At 44.0% G+C, this 21,766-nt stretch overlaps 1 protein-coding gene across 1 annotated transcript in view; it reads left to right on the forward strand.

Annotated features, from left to right (window-relative positions):
* Positions 1-7,293, forward strand: part of RPH3AL (rabphilin 3A like (without C2 domains)) — a 342,327-nt gene extending 335,034 nt beyond the window's left edge. Inside the window, exon 9 of the mRNA XM_044285948.1 lies at positions 6,087-7,293. Within this exon, the coding sequence (XP_044141883.1) occupies positions 6,087-6,121 (35 nt within the window). The 3' untranslated portion in view covers positions 6,122-7,293. The remainder of the gene's footprint in view (positions 1-6,086) is intronic.
* The last annotated feature ends 14,473 nt before the right edge of the window (positions 7,294-21,766 follow it).

Raw genomic sequence — 21,766 nt, forward strand, 5'->3', positions numbered from 1 at the left:
CCCTAAACTAGTACCAACAATACTGCCACCCTATCCTGTAGTCTCTAAAATGGGGCCACTTTTTTGGAGTTTCTACTCTAGGGGTGCATCAGGGGGGCTTCAAATGGGACATGGTGTCAAAAAAAACAGTCCAGCAAAATCTGCCTTCCAAAAACCGCATGGCATTCCTTTCCTTCTGCACCCTGCCGTGTGCCGGTACAGCGGTTTATGACCACATATGGGGTGTTTCTGTAAACTACAGAATTAGGGCCATAACTATTGAGTTTGGTTTGGCTGTTAACTCTTGCTTTGTAACCGAAAAAATAAATTAAAAAAATTGAAAAATCTGCCAAAAAAGTGAAATTTTGAAATTGTATCTCTATTTTCCATTAATTCTTGTGGAACAGCTAAAGGGTTAACAACGTTTGTAAAATCAGTTTTGAATACCTTGAGGGGTGTAGTTTCTTAGATGGGTCACTTTTATGCAGTTTCTACTCTAGGGGTGCATCAGGGGGGCTTCAAATGGGACATGGTGTAAAAAAAAAAAAAAAAGTCCAGTAAAACCTGCCTTCCAAAAACCGTATGGCATTCCTTTCCTTCTGCGCCCTGCCGTGTGCCCGTATAGCGGTTTACGACCACATATGGGGTGTTTCTGTAATCTACATAATCAGGGCCATAAATATTGAGTTTGGTTTGGCTGTTAACCATTGCTGTTTAACCGGCAAAAAAATATTTAAATGGGGAATCTGTTAAAAAAGTGAAATTTTGAAATTGTATCTCTAGAAAGGCTGGACGGGCCGAAACGCTTCCTGTTCATTTTGTAGTTGGAGTAAAGAGTATAACACATTGAAGACAAGAACGCTTGCTGGGATTTCTTTTGCTGAACACTGAAGATATAACACTTTGATACAATGCAAAGTAGTCAGTGTACACTTACGGGTGTACTCACTTTTGTTTGTTTGGTAATGGCTGTGTGTTGAGTTATTTTGAGGGTACACCAAATTTACACAGACTTACACTGACACCAAGCTGCACACTGACTACTTTACATTGTATCTAAGTGTCACATCTTCAGCATATACAAAAATGTGAGGGGTGTGCTCACTTTTGTGAGATACTGTATGAATGAGTGACAGCTAAGGGCTCTTTCACACTTGCGTTGTCCGGATCCGTTGTGTACTCCATTTGCCGGAATTACACGCCGGATCCGGAAAAACGCAAGTGAACTGATCAGTCTTCAAAATGCGTTCAGTGTTACTATGGCAGCCTATTAAAGCCCTGGTTGCCATAGTAGTAGTGGGGAGCGGGGGAGCAGTATACTTACCGTCCGTGCGGCTCCCGGGGCGCTCCAGAATGACGTCAGAGCGCCCCATGCGCATGGATGACGTGATCCATGCGATCACGTCATCCATGCGCGTGGGGCGCCCTGACGTCACTCTGAAGCGCCCCGGGAGCCGCATGGACGGTAAGTATACTGCTCCCCCGCTCCCAACTACACTTTACCATGGCAAACAGGACTTTAGCGTCCTGGCAGCCATGGTAACCATTCAGAAAAAGCTAAACGTCGGATCCGGTAATGCGCCAAAACGACGTTTAGCTTAAGGCCGGGTCCGGATTAATGCCTTTCAATGGGCATTAATTCCGGATCCGGCCTTGCGGCAAGTGTTCAGGATTTTTGGCCGGAGCAAAAAGCGCAGCATGCTGCGGTATTTTCTCCGGCCAAAAAATGTTCCGGTCCTGAACTGAAGACATCCTGATGCATCCTGAACGGATTTCTCTCCATTCAGCAACAGCTCAAGTTAAGTTAATGTTAAGTGTTTTATCTGTTATCTAATAATGGGATTAACAGACATTTAAGGGAAAAAATTTAGTGTAATAAAGCTATTTCTAATATCATAACCCGCATTGCAGCAGCATAGCACATTATTTAAAAGTATTCATTGAGTCCTCTCTACCGGGATTTAAACTTCTATATATGAAGAAGATGAAGGAAAGAGATCTAACAAAGAATAAATTGATTAATTTTAGAATGCATATGAAATTTCCCCCTAGTAATTTCATCAAGTGAGAGATAGAAAATTGGATATAAGAATAAAAACTGTTGTAAATCTTTGTTCTCAGGGTGCCTGTCACACTTTGCAAATGGCTTAAAGTCATTCAAGGATCCTTGCATTTAATAGTTGGTTCTATCTGTTCTTAGGAGTAAAAACTAAATGCAGCTGAAAAATAAATTGGCTGCTGTAAATAAGCTCCACGCTGTGTCTCTTCCCAACCCCCACAGTTACCCTCATCATGTCTGTGCTCTTCTCACAAGTGCATGGGGTTTGATTTTCTGTCATTGTTTTTTTATCTCTCTTTATGTGCTTTGTGAGCAACTGTGCAAATTATCAGTGTTCACTGCCCAATGATTATCTGAACGTTGCAGACTGATTAATAGATGTAATCTTTAAAACATGCAGCTGGCTGTTTGTGGTTTCATGTTAATAGTATATATTGTCGTAAAACGCAGAAATGAACCAGGAGAAAATGTGACATTTTGCACTGTATAAGGGTATAATCATGCGACCGTATTTCTGGGTTCGCAGCTGTTCCGCAAATTTGCGGAATGGGTGCGGACCCATTCATTTCAATGCGCTTGCAAAAGATGCGGACAGCGTCTGTAGTTCCGTCCTGCGGCCCTGCAAAAAATATCGAGCATGTCCTATTCTTGTCTGCAATTGCGGACAAGAATAGGCAGTTCTATATAGGGCTGGTCCTGTGCTTTCAATAAAAAGCAGAATGTACACGGCCGGTATCTGTGTTTTGCAGATCCGCAATTTGCGGACCACAAAACATGGAGCAGTCGTGTGAATGTATCCTAAATGTAAAATATTAGTACAGTAAGATAATGTTGGGTTAACTTCAATTTTGTGTCAAAATGTCTCTCTCTATATGCGCAATAGAAAATACGTAATAAAATGAATGAATTGTTTTCATTTCGTCTGAATTCAGTGAGTCTCAGGGCGGTGCAGATGGTAGGAGTAGTAGTACTCACAGTTCTGACACTGCCTGGGCCGTGCAGTGATGGGAAGAGTGCACCTTTTATGCCATTCAGGGCACTCCATGACATTGGTACACCCCTGCCTGATGGTGTTTAGGGGTGCTCTTGGTGTTAGCGATGCAAGGCACGGTTTTCTGTGGAAAAAGACAATAATGAGGTAGACTTTGAGGAACTAAGGTATAGTCTTTACTGCAGCAGTTGGTAGGTGGCTCACAAAAGCACTGTACACACTGGATGCAGTCTTTACAGTCCCAGGTGTATGAGTGTCTCATGTTCTGCACAATTTTCCCAAATCGACCAAGGGGTGCAACTGATCTCTCTCACTCTGAGTGGAATACAGTCTCTGTCCTTTTTGATATAGTAGAAGGCCTGAAGCTTATTTACTCCCACCAGCATGCAGACATGCCTCTAGCTTCAATGTAGGCATGGTACCTTTCTCTTACAAACGCTTTGCGATCCTTGTAAGGTCACTGAACTTTTTGATGCATTCAGTAATTCTCTTCCCCCAAGGGCTGGCACATTTATGGTGTGTATTGCACAGGGCCTGAAGACTCCCTTTGCCGTGCACCACATATTTTTTTGCTGTTCCATTGACTGCGGTTAACACTAGGCTAACTTACTTTCTCACAGAGAGGAAGAGGTGGTGCCAGCTCTGTCCAACAACAGTAGCCAAGGACCTCTCACTCCATATACAGCTTGTGTATACAGACGTACAGAGTGCATAAAGTATTGTATGTTAACACTTTGCGGTGGTCTTCCAGGACACTGCATGAAGTCTGAACTGTATCAAAGTACCAAATACAATATAACTTGGGGTGTAAATGTAGTTAAGAACCAGGCTGACACTTTCTGGAGCAACATAGTAAATATATTAATGATATTTACTGGTAAAAAAACAAACAAATCATAGGGACAGTGAGATTTGTGAAATGTTATACCTGCCCCTCTAGAGGTAGAACACATTGACTGGGTGCACATGTAGTGGTGACGTGAGCCACTATACTTTGCTTCCATGCACACCTGAGGATGCGCCAAGTATGAGTGTACAGAAATGCGTACACGTTACTGCATCACTAAATGCATTTTATCGCAGGGCAGCGTGTGGCTGTTGTAAGGGAGGAATGATAGGTATCTTTGTAGGGACCATAACACAATATGGGGAATGTTTTAAGACTGGGGTTTCTAAAGCCAGTTTTAGTAGCTAACTCCACTGGCATACGATCCACCAGAATTATTATAATTCTGACACGGGGTCAATTTCATAGGAAGCCAATTTGTATATTTGGAAGTGTGGGAGAAAATCGCCGTACCTAAGGAAACCCATGCAAACACAGGGAGGGAATGCACACTCCATGCAGATATTGCCCCTAGTTGGATTCAAATCAAGGACCCCAGCACTGCAAGGCACCAGTCCAAACCACTGATCCACTATACTACCCAGGGACTTTGATTGTTTCCTTACAGACTTGATCATTTAAAGAGTAAATAAACCTTTACACAAACTTTTAATATGTTGTCCCTAATGCCCTTATAAAATGATCTCTAATATACTTTATTTATTAATTTTCTATTTTTACAACACTTTTTCCTACCTAAAGCACACAGTTCACTGTGCGCTTAAAACCCAGTTCTCCGTACACCGCTGACAGCTCAGCGGTGTACGGAGTACATTTTATGAATGGGCAGCAGCAGCGCTGTGAGTATGGGCAGGAGCTCATATTGCTGCTCCTGTCCGTACTCCCTGGACAATTACTAGCTCTTGGCATAGCACATGGGTACCCTATACCCATGTACTATGCCAGGATTAGCTGAGTGGAGCATGTCGGCTCTCTTAGCTTAGCGGAGCAGGCACAGGCTCTCACTACCTGTTAAAATATGAGATGCAGAAGTCCTTTGCTTGTGTCCAACATGTGCAGAAACGTCCTTTAAAGCTGTCCTATTATTTTTCTGCTTTAGGCCTCTTTCACACGGGCGTCATGTTTTTTGCCCGGATAAGAGGCGGGTGCGTTGCGGGAAAATGCACGATTTTTCCGCGCGAGTGCAAAACATTGTAATGCGTTTTGCACTCGCGTGAGAAAAATTGAGCAGGTTTGGTACCCAAATCCGAACTTCTTCACAGAAGTTCGGGCTTGGGATTGATGTTCTGAAGATTGTATTATTTTCCCTTATAACATGGTTATAAGGGAAAATAATAGCATTCTGACTACAGAATGCATAGTATAATAGTACTGGAAGGGTTAAAAAAATAAAAAAAGTTAACTCACCTTATCCTCTTGATCGCGTAGTTCCAGGTCTGTTCTTTACTAGCTGTGGGCTAAAGGACCTATGGTGATGTCAGATCACATGCTCCATCACCATGGTGATGGAGCATGTGATCTGACATCACCACAGGTCCTTTAGCCCACAGCTAGTAAAGAACAGACCGGGAACTACGCGATCAAGAGGATAAGGTGAGTTAACTTTTTTATTTTTTTAACCCTTCCAGCACTATTATACTATGCATTCTGTAGTCAGAATGCTATTATTTTCCCTTATAACCATGTTATAAGGGAAAATAATACAGTGAATAGACTGTCACCTGGAACCCATGCGTGAAAATCGCACCGCATCCGCACTTGCTTGCGGATGCTTGCGATTTTCACGCAACCCCATTCACTTCTATGGGGCCTGCATTGCGTGGATTATCGCACCGCAACGCACAAAGAGGAGCATGCTGCGATTTTCACGCAACGCATAAGTGATGCGTGAAAATCACCGCTCATGTGAACAGCCCCATAGAAATGAATGGGTCAGGATTTAGTGCTGGTGCAATGCGGTCAACTCACGCATCGCACCCGCGCGGAATACTCGCCCGTGTGAAAGGGGCCTTAGGCATCATTCACACTTAAGTACTTTCATCAGTGATTGCGAGCCAAAACCAGCAATGGCGCTTCCACTGTGTGTAGGCTCTACGGCTGGTTTTGATACAGATCAATAAACGGAACACACTGATGTGTGAACTAGGCTTTATGGTTAAGTGGAAAGTTCTGATATAATATCTTGCTTTTTTATGTTTCTCTATATCAAGGAAAACACCATGGAAATGCAAATCTACGCCGCTGACTGCACAGGAAAAAAGTATACACTTGACCTCAAACAGTAATTTTATACCAGCTGCCACTTTCAATATGTCATCAGACAATCGATCATCAAGTGCGGGTCTATAGATATTGTGTAATGTGTAAATTCTTTCAGTCATTGGTTGAGTATTTGTATCCACCTATTTTAATATGGTACATGCTTGTTAACTACTGCAACTGTATGTAATTAGTATATGGAATTGTGTGTTTTAGAGTGTTGTACGTATAAAAGTTTGTTTCCACAGCTAAATTGTTTGGATAATTGTATTGACATTGTATAATTGTTTATTGACATCAATAACTTCAGTAATTAAAACAACTACCAAACTATCAAAAAACTTTTTTGTGCATACTGTGACGCTTATATTCAGCCATCTAGATGATATTTCTTTGGTCTTTATAGTGTAGGAGATTACCGGAGGAAGAAAACAGGTAATCTTACTTCAGGTTTACAGCTGCGGTATGTTGATAAATGTGCTCTAGAAGTTTCTGCAGATCTGCTAAAAAAGGGTTGTCCAGGATTGAAAAAACACTTGTCTTCTGCCAAAAAACAAAGCACAGCACCACCTCTGAGCACAGAAAACCCCTTTATCGCTACAATACTTATTTCAAAGTGAGGTTCATTGTGAAGGCATAGAGGCAGTAAGAGCAAACATCAGCTAGTCCCTTCACTTCAGTCCTTCACACCCTACGCTAAAGTAAATATAACTTCACAGGACTGAATATGGAAAGTGGAAGAAGCGCTTTGGTATTTTGAGTGGATTTCCTTGGATTTACCAGGCATACAGCTAATATATTTGGAATATATTTTGATTGCTTAACTTATAGTTACTTGTTTGTATTATACTACCACATTTTAAGTGTACTTCAATTAATCTTTCTGTTATGCACTATTCCAAAAGATTTTTCTTTTAATATGTTCTTACTCTGAAGTATTTCTAAGATGGATAAATAGATAACCAAAACCATTTCAGGAACTGTTGTTAATAACACTTTGTATTAGTCACTGTATAAAATGTTGATATACCTGTTTATCAGGGGGTTACAAGTACCATTCATTGTCTTAAGTTATTGTTATTTGTGATAATTTTGCTAGAAAAACGTCTATGTACTGTACTACTGTATACTATATTAAAGCCTCATTATCTTCTTGGAGATTTTTTTTCCCACTGTTTCAAGTTATTTCGAAATACTATCTTTTCAACTAGTATTTTCAGTGCCAGAAAAATGAAGTTCAGCTATATAAAACATAACATTACTATTACATATCCTGTATTAGAGTGTAAGTTTAAGAAAATTAAAATAAAAAAAGGGTGGATGTTAAAGGAGTTGTCCTAGAATGATAAAAGAACAGGTGGTAAGCCTCTGATTGGTGGCCCTCCAATAAAAGGTACAACCGTTGGAAACCTCACCGCTTATGGGAATAGGGGGCCTGTGTCCCCCTCATGAATGGAGAAGTGGTTGAGCATGCCCTTAGCTGCTCACTGCCACTGTGGTGCTGCTGTTTGTGGAAGTGTGCCTGCTCAACCACCAATCTGTTAAACGGGAGACATAGGACCCACATTCTCATGATCAGTGGGGTTACCATAGGTCGGACCTCCACCTAACAATCATTTATCACCTATCAAGTAGGAAGTTAATATGCTGTCATTCTGGGACAACCTTTTTATTCTGAGTCAGCTATGCTCCAGTGGCAATTCCCCTGTCCTAGAAAAGGGGTCTCCAAGGACATGTCACATACACAAATTGGATGGTATTTCCTTATATCTAAAAATATGAAGCTATTAAGAAGCTAATAACTCCAAATGGCATAAACACTGCACAGACTGCTGCCAAGACATTCATCTAAGGCAGGGATGCTCAAGCTGTGGCCCTCCAGCTGTTGCAAAACTTCTACTCCCAGCATGCCTGGACAGCCTACAGCTATCAACCTACAGCAGGGTATGGTGGAAGTTGTAGTTTTGTTTTACAACAGCTGGAGCGCCGCAGGTTGAGCATCCCTGATCTAAGGCTATTTTCACAACAGTGTTGTATGAGGATGCATTCCATTCTGGTTTGTTGCATTCCTTTGCCAGACACAAAATCGCTGCAAGCAACCTTTTTGTGTGCAGCATGGGAAGCTGAAGAAGCCAGATCCTGCACCAGAAACCATGTAAGTCAATGGTGTCAGATGCACAGTTTCTTTATTTTCAATATAATACAACTGGATTTAGTCTGAACGAATGCAGCCGCAAAAACGCAGATATGAGAGTAGCCTAATGTGATCTTGTTCTCCACAAAGTGAGCCCTGAATATCCCATAATATTGTTGTTAGCTGATAGAAATGACCAATGCTTTACAAAACTTTTATCAACGGAAGATTGCTGCACTAAACTCAGAAGAAAACTGTCATTGTCTAAAAAACAGATTTAGGCCTCATGCACATGACCATGTCCGTTTTGTAGTCCGCAAACTGAGCATCCACAAAACTCGGATTCTGGCTGTGTGCATTCCACATTTTACAAAACGTCCGGCCCTCAATATAGAGCAGTCTTGTCCGTGTCCATGGTACGGACAAGAATAGGACTCATTCGATTTTTTTGCAGATGCCGCGGAGTGGACGTGCGAAAGTGGGCACAACATGGAGTGCTGTCCGCATCTTTTAAGGCCCCATTGAAAAGAATGGGTCCGCATCCGACCTACAAAAAATGTGGCTTGGATGTGGACCCAAACCAGGGTCTTGTGCATGAGTAGAATGTTCTCTGAATTAATACTTTGTATTCTGTGCTTATATGCTACTTCTGGACAAACTCAGAAATAGAGGCCATGTCAACACCATCCAACTTAGTAGAATACCTGAGACCAAGTGGACTTGGCAGTGTAATTCATACCCAAGCAGACGTGAATACCCTTCTGCATTTTTGTATCCTGGAACTGCCAATGCAGATGTGAACCTAGCCTTAATATCCACAATTCTTACATTTCTTACCCTTTGTTATTCATAAAAAAACAATTAGCACAGTTTACACAAGCTTTACATTTCCTTGCATTGCTACTACGGCATGTGGCTTTTCCACTTTACTAGTCCTCCTGTTAGGCTGGAGGACATTTCAGTAAGATTGACAGGCCATCTCAAAAGTTTTTTCTAATTTACGTCACACTACTATTGAAAATCTTAATGTCACTTTCTTGTGTATTGTTTAGTTAGATTGTATGTTCTTCATTCTCAGAATTTGCTGCTTTTGAGCCAGACTCTGCATTTTGCTTTTAAACATCTAACTTATTATATTAATTGCATATTTTCCAGCCAGCACCTCATAGGTAATTACTTGTACAGTATATGCAGAAAGCCTGTTTCCTGAAGGAGATTTTCTAGAGTAGCACACACAGTTAAAACCTCTAAGATTTACTTTTATCTCTATTGAAAATAAAGAAGTAGAGATGATCAAACTTCTTGAAATTCGCTTTGTGTCTGGTTCAGAATTATTTTTCAAAAAGTGAAATTTATATTCAAATCTATTTGTCACAAATTGAAGTTGCTCCAATTGCCGTGAAAATTGCTATATAACAAGCTCTAGTCTCCTTAGACTCACATTTTTAACAAAAAGTTATCTTTTTGTTAATTTTTCAATAAACTTTTGCTCTCTACCCTTTTTTAAGCCCTTGAATGCAATGACAGCAATAGCAAATAATGTCAGAGTGGCAATGACATATATAGCTATGGGTGAATGCACGGTTGACTGTATTAAGAAACATTATGTTTAAAAACACACATGCTGTTGCATGTGTTTTGCATTTTCATATTGGTTAGCTTTCAAAAATGTCCCTTATTGGGGGCAAATTGTGTTGTTGTGATTAATGTATTTTTTATCCTATAAGATGCAGGTTTTAGAGGAGGGAAATAAGAAAAAAGTATATATTTTTCCTCAGACCTCAGAACAGACCCCAAGTGTTAATAAGTCCCCCAATCAGACCTCAGATCAGAGCTCCATGTGAATGACCCCCAATTGGATCTCAGAGTAGACCTCAATATGTCCCCCAATTAGATCTGAGATTAGACCTCCATCTGAATGACACCCAATCAGACCACAGATTAGACCTCAATATGCCCCCCAATCAGACCTTCATGTGAATAACCCCTATTCGGACCTTAATAAGTCCCCCAATCAGACCTCCATCTGAATGACCTCCAATCAGACCTCAAATAAGACATCAATATGTACAGCAATTAGATCTCAGATTAGACTTTCATGTGAGTGACGCCCAATCAGACCTCATATTAGACCTCAATATGTGCCCAATTAGATCTTAGATCCGAACTCCATGGGAATAACGCCTAATCAGGCCTCAGATTAGACCTCCATGTGAATGAGCCCCAATTAACCTCCATAAGTCCCCCAATCAGACCTCCATGTGAATAGTCCCCATGCTCAGATCAGATGGAAAAAAAAATCAGCTTAACTCTCCTGCTCTGGATGCTGCTGCCACTCCTCACATCCAGCACTCTTCTTTTTCTTCCTGCTGTGTACTGTGCTGTGACATGACGCGCACAGCATGAGGTCACAGGGCGCCAACATCCTCACGCTGTGTGCAGTGAAAGCACAGCGAGTGGCTGAGAACCAGGAAGCAGACTGGGGAGTGCTTCATACACTGCTTCCCGATCCTCCTGTACTAATGAGCGCTTCTATAATGGTAGCGCCTCTTAGTATTCGCTCCATAAGAAGCACTGACATTTTCCCCCGACTTTGGGGCTTCCAGGCCATTTAACCCCTTAGGCTACTTTCACACTAGCTTTTTTAATTCCCCTATTGAGATCCGTCATGGGAAACTAATTCGGGCCAGTCGCAATTGCTCTGACATACAATTGTTCGCACAAGAGGCAAAGAACATCACAGAGAGATTGGTTGGTAGGGCTTATTCACATAGACGTATTTCATCTTTTATTAATGAAGTGTCAGCAATAAACAAAGACTCCTTGGTTTTTCCGAAAAAAAGGCCCCAGCCCCAGGGGGCGATGTACCTAAACATGGGCGCAGTTTTAGCCCTTTTGTGACACAATACAGCTTGGAATTTGATCGCATTTGTAAGATTATCAAGAAATATCTATCTTCCATTGTTGTCGTGTGACGATCAATGGATGGATATTGTTACAGAAGGGGTAAAATGTGTGGCTAGAAGGGCTCCAACTCTGGGAAACTTTTTGAGCCTCAGTTTATTTCAGGAACAGAAAATTCAGAGACCGTCCTGGCTTACGAATAAAGGAAGTTATAAATGTGGCCATGCTAAGTGCATCTGTTGCGAACATACTAGAATAGCAAGGAATTTAAAATCTACTGCAAACAATAAAGAATATACCATACAATCATACTTGAATTGCAATACGAAGTTTGCGGTATATCTGATAACTTGCGAACTTTGTAAATTACAATATGTGGGCTGTACCATAAACAAAATTAAAACTAGAATACGAAAACACATTTCTGATGTTCCACATTTCAAAAATCGCAATGTGTCTGCTGTTAGTACACATTTTGCGGTTTTGTATGGTGGTGATACTTCTAGTCTAACGGCACAGGGAATTGAAAGGGTCTATCTTCCAGCTAGAGGGGGGGACCACAGGAGAAAACTTTTAAATCGGGAGGCTTACTGGATCTTTCAGCTCAGTTCCTCGTGACACATTGAACTTCTGAAAATCTGCACCATATAAGCTGTTCACACAGCTTAGAAAACAGCACACATGGCGCAATCAAATACATTTGACCAACTTAAATGTAACAACAAAAAGATATAACTTAAAAAAAACGCATATTTTGATAAGCACCCTAAACAGGTGCACAATCAATGCAAATGCAGTTCAATGTGTCATGAGGAAGGACCGCTATTTGTTCATAGTCTGAAACGCGTAACTGAACTTGTCCTGTATGTTGAAAATTTTAATACTGTAAATAAAGCTACGATTTTATAATTATCTTGGAGCTGAATTTTTCTACTTTTCCTGCTATACACTTTAATGCATCCAGGTGCGTCATCCGTGCTCGGTTGGTGGAGGGGAAGGTGAGAGCTGCTCTTTGCTTCCTTATAAACATAAAAGTATTTGTTATCAGAAGAATAAGTGGCTTGTGGCTCCAATAGTAGCGGCAGCAGTAGCTGCACAGAATGGAGCAAACAAGGCTGTAGCTGTGTGTGCAGCTGTTTAGGGGGGTATCAGTATTAGTGGCAGCAGTGTAGCGGTAATGTTAGCTGCAGTAAGGGTAATGGAAGTGGCAGAAGGGAATAGCAGTGGCAGCTGCACGGAACATGATGATAGTCAGGCAGACAGAGGCAGTGGCGTAATGGCAACAGCAGCTATAAGGTACGGAACATGATAGTAAGCAGGCAGACAGCAGAAGTGACATGATAGCAGTTGCAGCAGCCATATGGTACGGAACGTGATAGTAGGCAGACAGTGTCAGTGTTGTAATGGCAGCAGCCATATGGCATGGAACATGATGGTAGGCAGCAGTGGCGTAGCTAGAAATGACTGGGCCCAACAGCAAATTTTGGAATGGGGGGCCCACTTCCGCATGCCACCCCCATTCCTGTGGCTAGTAAAGATCACTCTCTTAGACCAGGCTCGGCAGCTGTTCCATCAGTTTTATACACTGTCTATACTGTCACTGTATATCATTTCATTGTGTAATACTGTTGAGGGGGCCATGACAAAATCTTTTAGTCCTCCTCCTGGATGGGCCCCTTCTGGGTCAGGGCCCCAAAGCAGCCACTTCTGGTAGGCAGGCAGACAGCGGCAGTGGCATGATAAGGCAACATCAGCAAAGGTACATCTAGTCATTGGCCTCAGCTGGAGGAGTGTGAAAATCCTCCATGGCTCATTCATTTTGATGAAAGTGATTTTTTGTACACTGTTGGAAGACAACTTTGTCCATTTGGGTATCACAATGCCCCCTGTCATGTTTAAAACCATCTCTGAGATGACACTGCAGGCTTGACATGACAGAACTAGTCAACTGTTCCAGTCTGCCTGCCAGAAAGTTGATGGGATCAGGGAAAATGGTATGCACCGGGGAAAAAACAGAGTCCAAGTAAAACTGAACCTGGATATTGAAGCAGTACTTTTCCATTTGCTGATTTGCGCCAGTCTGAAGCAGCACATTAATTTTTTTTTCCATCATGTTGATACTGAACTGGCGGCTGTGACTTCTGCTGCTTGTGATAGTAGAGATGGCTGGAGGTGGGTGACTGCAGGGGCTGGAGAAAGCCTAAGACATGCAGAGGGCAGGTGTCTGCTCGCCAAAAGCTGTGGCAAACTGTGTACACAGTGTTTCCTGTTAACCTCTTCGGGACACATGACATACCGGTACGTCATGATGTCTAGAGATGTCCCGAACTATTCGCCGGCGAACAGTTCCCGGCTAACATCGCTTGTTCGCGTTCGCCGTGCGGGCGAACATATGCGATGTTTGGTCCGCCCCCTATAAGTCATCATTGAGCAAACTTTGACCCTTTACCTCAGTCGGCAGACACATTTCAGACAATCAGCATACCCTCCCACCTCCTATAAAAAAGCAAGGACGGCAGCCCTCTTAGATTCATTCTGAAGCTGCAGTGTTAGTTAGGGCAGGGAGAGTGCTGCTGCTGAATTAATAGGGAAAGCGTTAGCTAGGCCAGTGTTCTGTGTCCACTTCAGTCCTCAAAGACTCATCTGCTGTAAGGACGGCGTCCTGACAGCACCCCAAAAAGCCCTTTTTAGGGCTGGTACATCAGTCTGCTTTTATTTATATATATATATATATATATATATATATATATTGCAGTTGCCTGCCTGTGTGTGAGAGGCCACAGGCCCACAGACTGTAATATGTGCACACCACTCATATAGGGTGGCAAAGTACCTTGCAGATAAAAAAAAGTCATTTAATTTTTCCTCTGTAATATAATTGCAGTTGCCTGTCAGTGAGTGTCAGGCCCACTGACTGTACTGTGCCCACTGCCAGTGCCCACCACTCATATGGGTGGCACAGTACCTTGCAGATAAAAAAGTCTTTAATTTTTCCTCTGTAATATAATTGCAGTTGCCTGCCAGTGAGTGTCAGGCCCACAGACTGTACTGTGCCCACTGCCCACCACTCATATAGGGTGGCACAGTACCTTTCAGATAAAAAAGTAGTTTAAATTTTCCTCTGTAATATAATTGCAGTTGCCTGCCAGTGTGTGTCAGGCCCACAGACTGTACTGTGCCCACTGCCCACCACTCATATAGGGTGGCACAGTACCTTGCAGATATGAAAAGTCATTTAATTATTTATCTGAAATATAATTGCAGTTGCCTGCCAGTGAGTGTAGGGCCCACTGACTGTACTGTGCCCACTGCCAGTGCCCACCACTAATATAGGGTGGCATAGTACCTTGCAGATAAAAGTCATTACATTTTTCCTCTGTAATAAAATTGCAGTTGCCTGCCAGTGTGTGTCAGGCTCACAGACTGTACTGTTCCCATTGCCCACCACTCATATAGGGTGAGTACCTGTCACGACCATGGTCATGGTCGTGACTCCTGAACCGCATGCTGTTGCCTGCGGTCTCGTTTGGTTGTTTGAACCACAGGTGAGGGCCGCTTATATGTTGCCTCACTTGTGGTTGCCGCTGGCAACATGTTCTTATGATGTATGTGGCAGTATAGCAGCCTGAGCTGGTGCTAGGCAGCTTGCTGCAATGTGCATGCGGTTGCACCTGGTAACCTATATTTGTTATGTGTGTCTTTTGTATGTCTGGTGTGCACAGGGTTTTAGTTATGTGTGCAATTTCCCCTTTAAGTGGCTGTCTTCCCTTCCCTGGTGTTGGAAGGGTTAATTCCCTTTCCTGTGTGTGTCTGTGTGGGTGTGGCCACTTTGGGCTATAAAGCCTCAGTTAAGATCAGTAGCTGGGGGGGGGGGGGGTACTCCAGCCTTGTAGTAAGCTGGAGGCACCCTCCTGGTCTCTAATACAATCTGCCAGTGAGGGCCACCCTTGTGGTCAAAAAATGTTGTTATGTGATGTTAAGTTTATGTTTATGTGGTGTCTGTTATTATTGCAGCTATGGTTCTGGCTTCCTGTGTGTTTATGTGTGCTGTGTCCTTTTATGTCTGTGTGTGGACTTCAGCACTTGTGTCCAGGGATCCAGTCAGTGTGTCTGTGGCAGGTAGGGGTGGAAGTCTTTCACTCTACTGCCATATCCATAGTCTGTTTATGTTTGTATCCCCTTGCAGTTCGGCCAGTTTAGACTCCTGTTTCTCCGCATCCAGGAGGAACAGGTGGTCTACCCAGCTCCTAGTTCAGGGATCGGCGGAGGGTGAGTAGGGATCCGAGGTTCCTGAGCATGAGCCCTCCTACCTTCAAGGTCGGCTCATGCAGCTAGGAGTCAGGGTCGGATTAGGGATGCGTTAGGAGGTGACCTGCTCCCTTATTCTGTTGTCCTGGCCGAGCAGTGACTAACATCTCATGGCATTGCACGGCTGAGAGTTTTCCCCATCCTCAGCTGTGACAGTACCCTGCAGATAAAAAAAGTTATTAAATTTTTCCTCAGTAATAAAATTGCAGTTGCCTGCCAGTGAGTGTCAGGCCCACTGACTGTACTGTGCCCACTGCCCACCACTCATATAGGGTGGCACAGTACCTTGCATGCATACTACCACTATTCAAAAAAAAAATGACAGGCAGAGAAATTGTCATGGTGCTGTGATTTCCTTTGGCCCTAGAATAAAGCCCAGTGTTTAGAGGCCACAAACCCTGAACTCAAAAAATTCTGAGGACATAGTTGACTGGCTTACACAGGACACCCAATCTTCTGCAGCTTCCGCTCGGAACCTTGACGCACCATCCTCCTCCAGCTCAGCTTCGGGCACCTCTCAAGTTACCACTCGCCCGTCCGCCGCCTCCACGAACACTCGCACCACAGCCGCTTCACTTGATCTGTCAGAGGAGTTATTTACACATCAGGTGGAAGAAGTGAGTGATGCGCAACCATTATTGCCAGAGGATGTAGATAACAGGGATATGTCTCAGTCAGGCAGCATTACACACATGGACGTATGTCGTGATGATGATGATGATGATGATGTTGTACCCGCTGCTGCTTCCTTTGCTGAGTTGTCAGATACAAGTGAAGCGGTTGATGATGACGATGTGTCCGTGGATGTCACGTGGGTGCCTGCTTGAAGAGAAGAACAGGGGGAAAGTTCAGATGGGGAGACAGAGAGGAGGAGACAAGTTGCAGGGGGAGGTTGTCGCAAGGAGCTAGTGGCACAGTCAGACAGCATGTATCGGCACCCGGGGTCAGCCAGACAGCACGCCAATCAAAGCATGCTGTTGCCACCACCAGAATGCCGTCATTGCAAAGCAGTGTGGCATTTTTTTGTGTGTGTCTGCCTCTGATAACAGCGATGCCATTTGCAACCTGTGCCAAAAGAAACTGAGTCGTGGGAAGTCCAACACCAACCTAGGTACAACTGCTTTGCGAAGGCACATGATCTCACATCAGAAACGCCTATGGTATCAACACATGAGTACAAGCAGCACACAAACTCAAAGCCCCCATCCTCCTCCTGGTCCAGCATCTTCAGCCACGTCAACCGCTGCTGTCCTTGCCCCCTCTCAACCACCAGCCACTCCGCCTCTCACCTTCAGCAGTTCCTGCTCATCTGACCACAGTCAGGTGTCTGTCAAGGAAATGTTTGAGCGTAAGAAGCCAATGTCACAGAGTCACCCCCTTGCCCGGCGTCTGACAGCTGGCTTGTCGGAACTCTTAGCCCGCCAGCTTTTACCATACAAGCTGGTGGAGTCTGAGGCCTTCAAAAAATTTGTAGCTATTGGGACACCGCAATGGAAGGTACCCGGACAATTTTTTTTTCTTTTCACAAAAGGCAATCCCCAACCTGTACTCTATTGTGGAAAAGGAAGTCATGGCATGTCTGGCACACAGTGTTGGGGCAAGGGTCCATCTGACCACTGATACCTGGTCTGCAAAGCACGGTCAGGGCAGGTATATCACGTACACTGCGCATTGGGTAAACCTGCTGACGGCTGCCAAGCATGGAATGCGTGGCTCTGCAGTGGAGTTGGTGACACCGCCACGACTTGCAGGCAGGCCCGCTGCTACCTCCTCTACTCCTCGTACTCCATCTTCTTCGCTAACCTCCTCGGCTGAGTCCTCTTCTGCTGCTGCGTCTTGCTCCACATCAACTGCACCCCCTCAGCTCCCCAGGGGCTATTCCACATCCCGGATATGACAGTGTCACGCCGTCTTGGGGTTGACTTGCCTGAAAGCAGAGAGTCACACCGGACCAGCACTCCTGTCCGCCCTGAACGCACAGGTGGATCAGTGGCTGACCCCGCACCAATTGGATATCGGCAAAGTGGAGTGTGACAATGTAAGCAATCTGTTGGCTGCATTGAATTTGGGCAAGTTGACACATGTGCCGTACATGGCACATGTGTTGAATCTGATCATACAACGCTTTGTGTATAAGGACCCAGGCTTACAGGACCTCCTAAAGCAGGCCAGGAAGGTGTGTGGCCATTTCAGGCATTCCTACACGGCCATTGCGCACTTTTCCGATATTCAATGTCGAAACAACATGCCAGTGAGGCGCTTGATTTGCGACAGCCCGACACGTTGGAATTCAACACTACTAATGTTCGACCGCCTTCTCCAACAAGAAAAAGCCATCAACGAGTATTTGTATGAAGGAGTGCTAGGACAGCCTCTGCGGAGCTGGGTATTTTTTTCCCATGTTACTGGACGCTCATACGCAATGCCTGTAGGCTCATGCGTCCCTTTGAGGAGGTGACAAACCTAGTTAGTCGCACCAAAGGCACCATCAGCGACCTCATCCCATTTGTTTTCTTCTTGGAGCATGCCCTGCGAAGATTGCTGGATCAGGCCATAGATGAGCGTGAAGAGGTAGAGCCTTATCATCATTGCTTGCTGGACCTGCAGCAAAGCTGGAAGAGGAGTCTGAGGAAGAGGAGTCAGAGTAGGAATGTGGATTTGAGGAGGAGGAAGACTAACCACAGCAGGCATCCCAGGGTGCTCGTTGTCACCTATCTGGGACCTGTGGTGTTGTACATGGCTGGGGGGAAGAACAGACCTTCAATGAGATCAGTGAGGACGAGGAACGGGACATGAGTAGCTCGGCATCCAACCTTGTGCAAATGGGGTCTTTCATGCTGTCATGCCTGTTGAGGGACCCTCGTATAAAAAAGGCTGAAGGAGAACGACCTGTACTGGGTGGCCACGCTACTAGACCCCCGGTATAAGCAGAAAGTGCCTGAAATGTTGCAGAATTACCGGAATTCGGAAAGGATGCAGCAGTTCCAAAACAAGTTAATCTAACAGGGGAAGAGGTGAAAGTAATCCTCCTCCTACCACGACCACGCCGGCAAGGACAGGACGCTTTACAGATGTGTTGTTGATGGAGGACATGCAGAGCTTTTTAAGTCCTACGCATCGCCACAGCCCTTCGGGGTCCACCTTCAGAGAACGACTCGACCGACAGGTAGCAGACTACCTTGCCTTAACTGCAGATATCAACACTCTGACGAGTGATGAACCCCTTGACTACTGGGTGTGCAGGCTTGACCTGTGGCCTGAGCTATCCCATTTGGCCTGCCCCGCTTCAAGTGTCCTGTCAGAAGGGCCTTTCAGTGCAGCAGGAGGTATTGTCACTGAGAAGAGAAGTCGCCTAGGTCAAAAAAGTCTAGATTACCTCACCTTTATTAAGATGAATGAGGCATGGATCCCGAAGGGACTGACAGTGGGGGATGCATTTGACTTAAAAAGGCCTGATGAGATGCCTTGGGCTAAAAATGGTCCCCACGCTGCTGTATTTAATCTCTGCATGCAGGATGACTTGCGTGACTTCTCCGCCACCAACTAGAGTTCAAGTCGCAATGTTTTAGTACACTTTCTGCCTGGAAAACATCAATTTAGCAGCGGCTGCAACAATACCTAATTTTTCAAGCATGTGTACATGCCTAATTTTTCTGCCCTCTGGTGCTGCACTGTGGCTGCAAAAACTAAAGAAATAAAAAAGGCACACACGTGTCAATTCCCCTTCGTGAATCATTACCTTGTTGTGGTGAAGGGGCTTGTGTGTCACAATGAAGCAATCACCTCTATGAGTGTGTTGGCAATGTTGGCACACCCCAGATGATAAGATCGTTGCTTCATTGTGAACAGACCAAAAGCGATCGGCTGGATAATTTTTCATAGAAAAAACATTAATTTTCTTTGTGATCATCTAAGGTGATCATTAAAGCCTACTAGACGAACAATGGGCCCAAATTGTAGAATCATTGTTTTCTAGGTCACTTAACTGTCACTGAACTACCTCAGCACGACCATAGGCTTTGAAAAACCACCATCGCCTGCAATCTCCCGAACGTGCGCACAAGCACAGTCATCACTACACCAAGATAGACACATAGAGGAATAAAATGTATGTCATGAGTGTGTCAACTATTGACGACAACTCTTTGCGGTGCGTTAAACGGGGAGTTTGGTCTGTCAGAGTTTGGTTTGTCACTGTGAAGCGGGCGTAACCCTTACACTACCTGATCGATACAACATCATACCTTATAGTATACACACACTGGATGTTTTAAAGCACGTTATTCCAAACAATTTAGGAATGTTAGGTGATTTATGCCCTTTATGGATTAAAACCCGACTCTGCGTCAACTATGTAATTTTCCATGGGAGTTTTGCCATTGATCCCCCTCTGGCATGCCACAGTCCAGGTGTTAGTCCCCTTGAAACAACTTTTCCATCACTATTGTGGCCAGAAAGAGTCCCTGTGGGTTTTAAAATTCGCCTGCCTATTGAAGTCTATGGCGGTTCGCAAACGGTTGTGTAAATTCGCGTTCGCTGTTCGCGAATGGAAAATTTTATGTTCGCGACATCTAATGATGTCCGGGTACTTACTTAAGGACACATGACATACCGTTACGTCATGTGTATTTCCGATCACTGCCGTGCGACAGGCGGTGATCGGAACTGGGTGCCTGCTGAAATTAATCAACAGGCACCCTGGGACAATGCCGAGGGGGGTCCTGTTATCCCCCCGTATCGGCGATCGCTGCAAACCGCAGTTCATTTCAGACCTGCGGTTTGCAGCGCTTTCAGAAGTTTATGATCCCCGCGGTCCGTGACCGGACATCGGAAATACACATGCAAAAATCATTTTTAACCCCCCCCCCTGCAGCCCTCATTGTTATCTGCTGGGGGGGCGGGCAGGTGCGCGATCATCCGCCCGCCCCATTCTCTAAGGATGGCAGAGCGGTTAGCAGAGTGTCAGCACATTGCTGACACTCTACTTGAAACGGCTGACATCCGTGCTCACAAATGTCAGCCGTTTAACCCTTTCCATGCCGCAGTCCGTAGGGACCACTGTATGGAAGAAGTTAACAGGGAGGTAGCTCCCTCCCTCTCCCATCGGGGTCTGCTGTGCTGTTTTAGCCCCTGATTCTTGACGGGATCACAGAGGGAGGGGGCCCCCTCCCTCTCCATCATCCGCTGCTCTATTGTGGCAGCAGGTGGTGGTTACCATGGCAACCGGATGCCTTCACATGTTTTCAGCTTGCCATGGTAGGGCTAAGTCTGTAAAGTGAAAATACAGTACAGTACACTATATAGTGTACTGTACTGTATTATACAGACATCAGACCCACTATATATTGAAGAACCAAGTGGGTCTGGGTAAAAAAAAAAAATTTTTTATCACTATTTGATTACAAATTAAAAATAAAATGTATTACACATCGCTGCTTCCGTAATAATCTGCTCTATAAAAATATCACATGACATAACCCCTCAGGTGAATACTGTAAAAAAAGTCACCTGTCACATCACAAAATGTGTAATAGCAAGTGATCAAAAAGTCAGGGGGTGCATCAGGGGGGCTTCAAATGGCATATGGTGTCAAAAAACCAGTCCAGCAAAATCTGCCTTCCAAAAACAGTATGGCATTCCTTTCCTTCTGTGCCCTGCTGTTTGGCCATACAGCAGTTTGCAACCACATATGGGGTGTTTCTGTAAACTACAGAATCAGAGCCATAAATACTGAGTTTTGTTTGGCTGTTAACCCTTGCTGTGTAGCTGGAAAAATGGATTCAAATCTGCCCAAAAAGTGAAATTTTGAAATGTTATCTCTATTTTTCATTAATTCTTGTGGAACACCTAAAGGGTTAAAAAATGTATTAAAATTTGTTTTGAATACCTTGAGGGGCGTAGTTTGTAAAATTGGGTCATTTTTGGGTAGTTTCCATTATATAAGCCTCACAAAGTGACTTCAGACCTGAACTGGTCCTGAAAAAGTGGGTTTTAGACTTGCTTCTAAAATGCTGAGCCTTCTAACGTCCCCCAAAAATTAAATGGCATTCACAAAATGATCCAAACATGAAGTAGACATATGGGGAATGTAAATGAATAACTATTTTTGGAGGTATTACTATGTATTATAGAAGTAGGGAAATTGAAATTTGGAAATTAGCTAATTTTTCAACCTTTTTGATAAATTTGGAATTTTTCATAAATAAAAATTTATTTATTTTTGCTCCATTTTACCAGTGTCATGAAGTACAATATGTGACGAAAAAACAATCTCAGACCCCAGCT

Source organism: Bufo gargarizans, chromosome 3 (assembly GCF_014858855.1).
Source record: "Bufo gargarizans isolate SCDJY-AF-19 chromosome 3, ASM1485885v1, whole genome shotgun sequence".
NCBI classification, from domain to species: domain Eukaryota; kingdom Metazoa; phylum Chordata; class Amphibia; order Anura; family Bufonidae; genus Bufo; species Bufo gargarizans.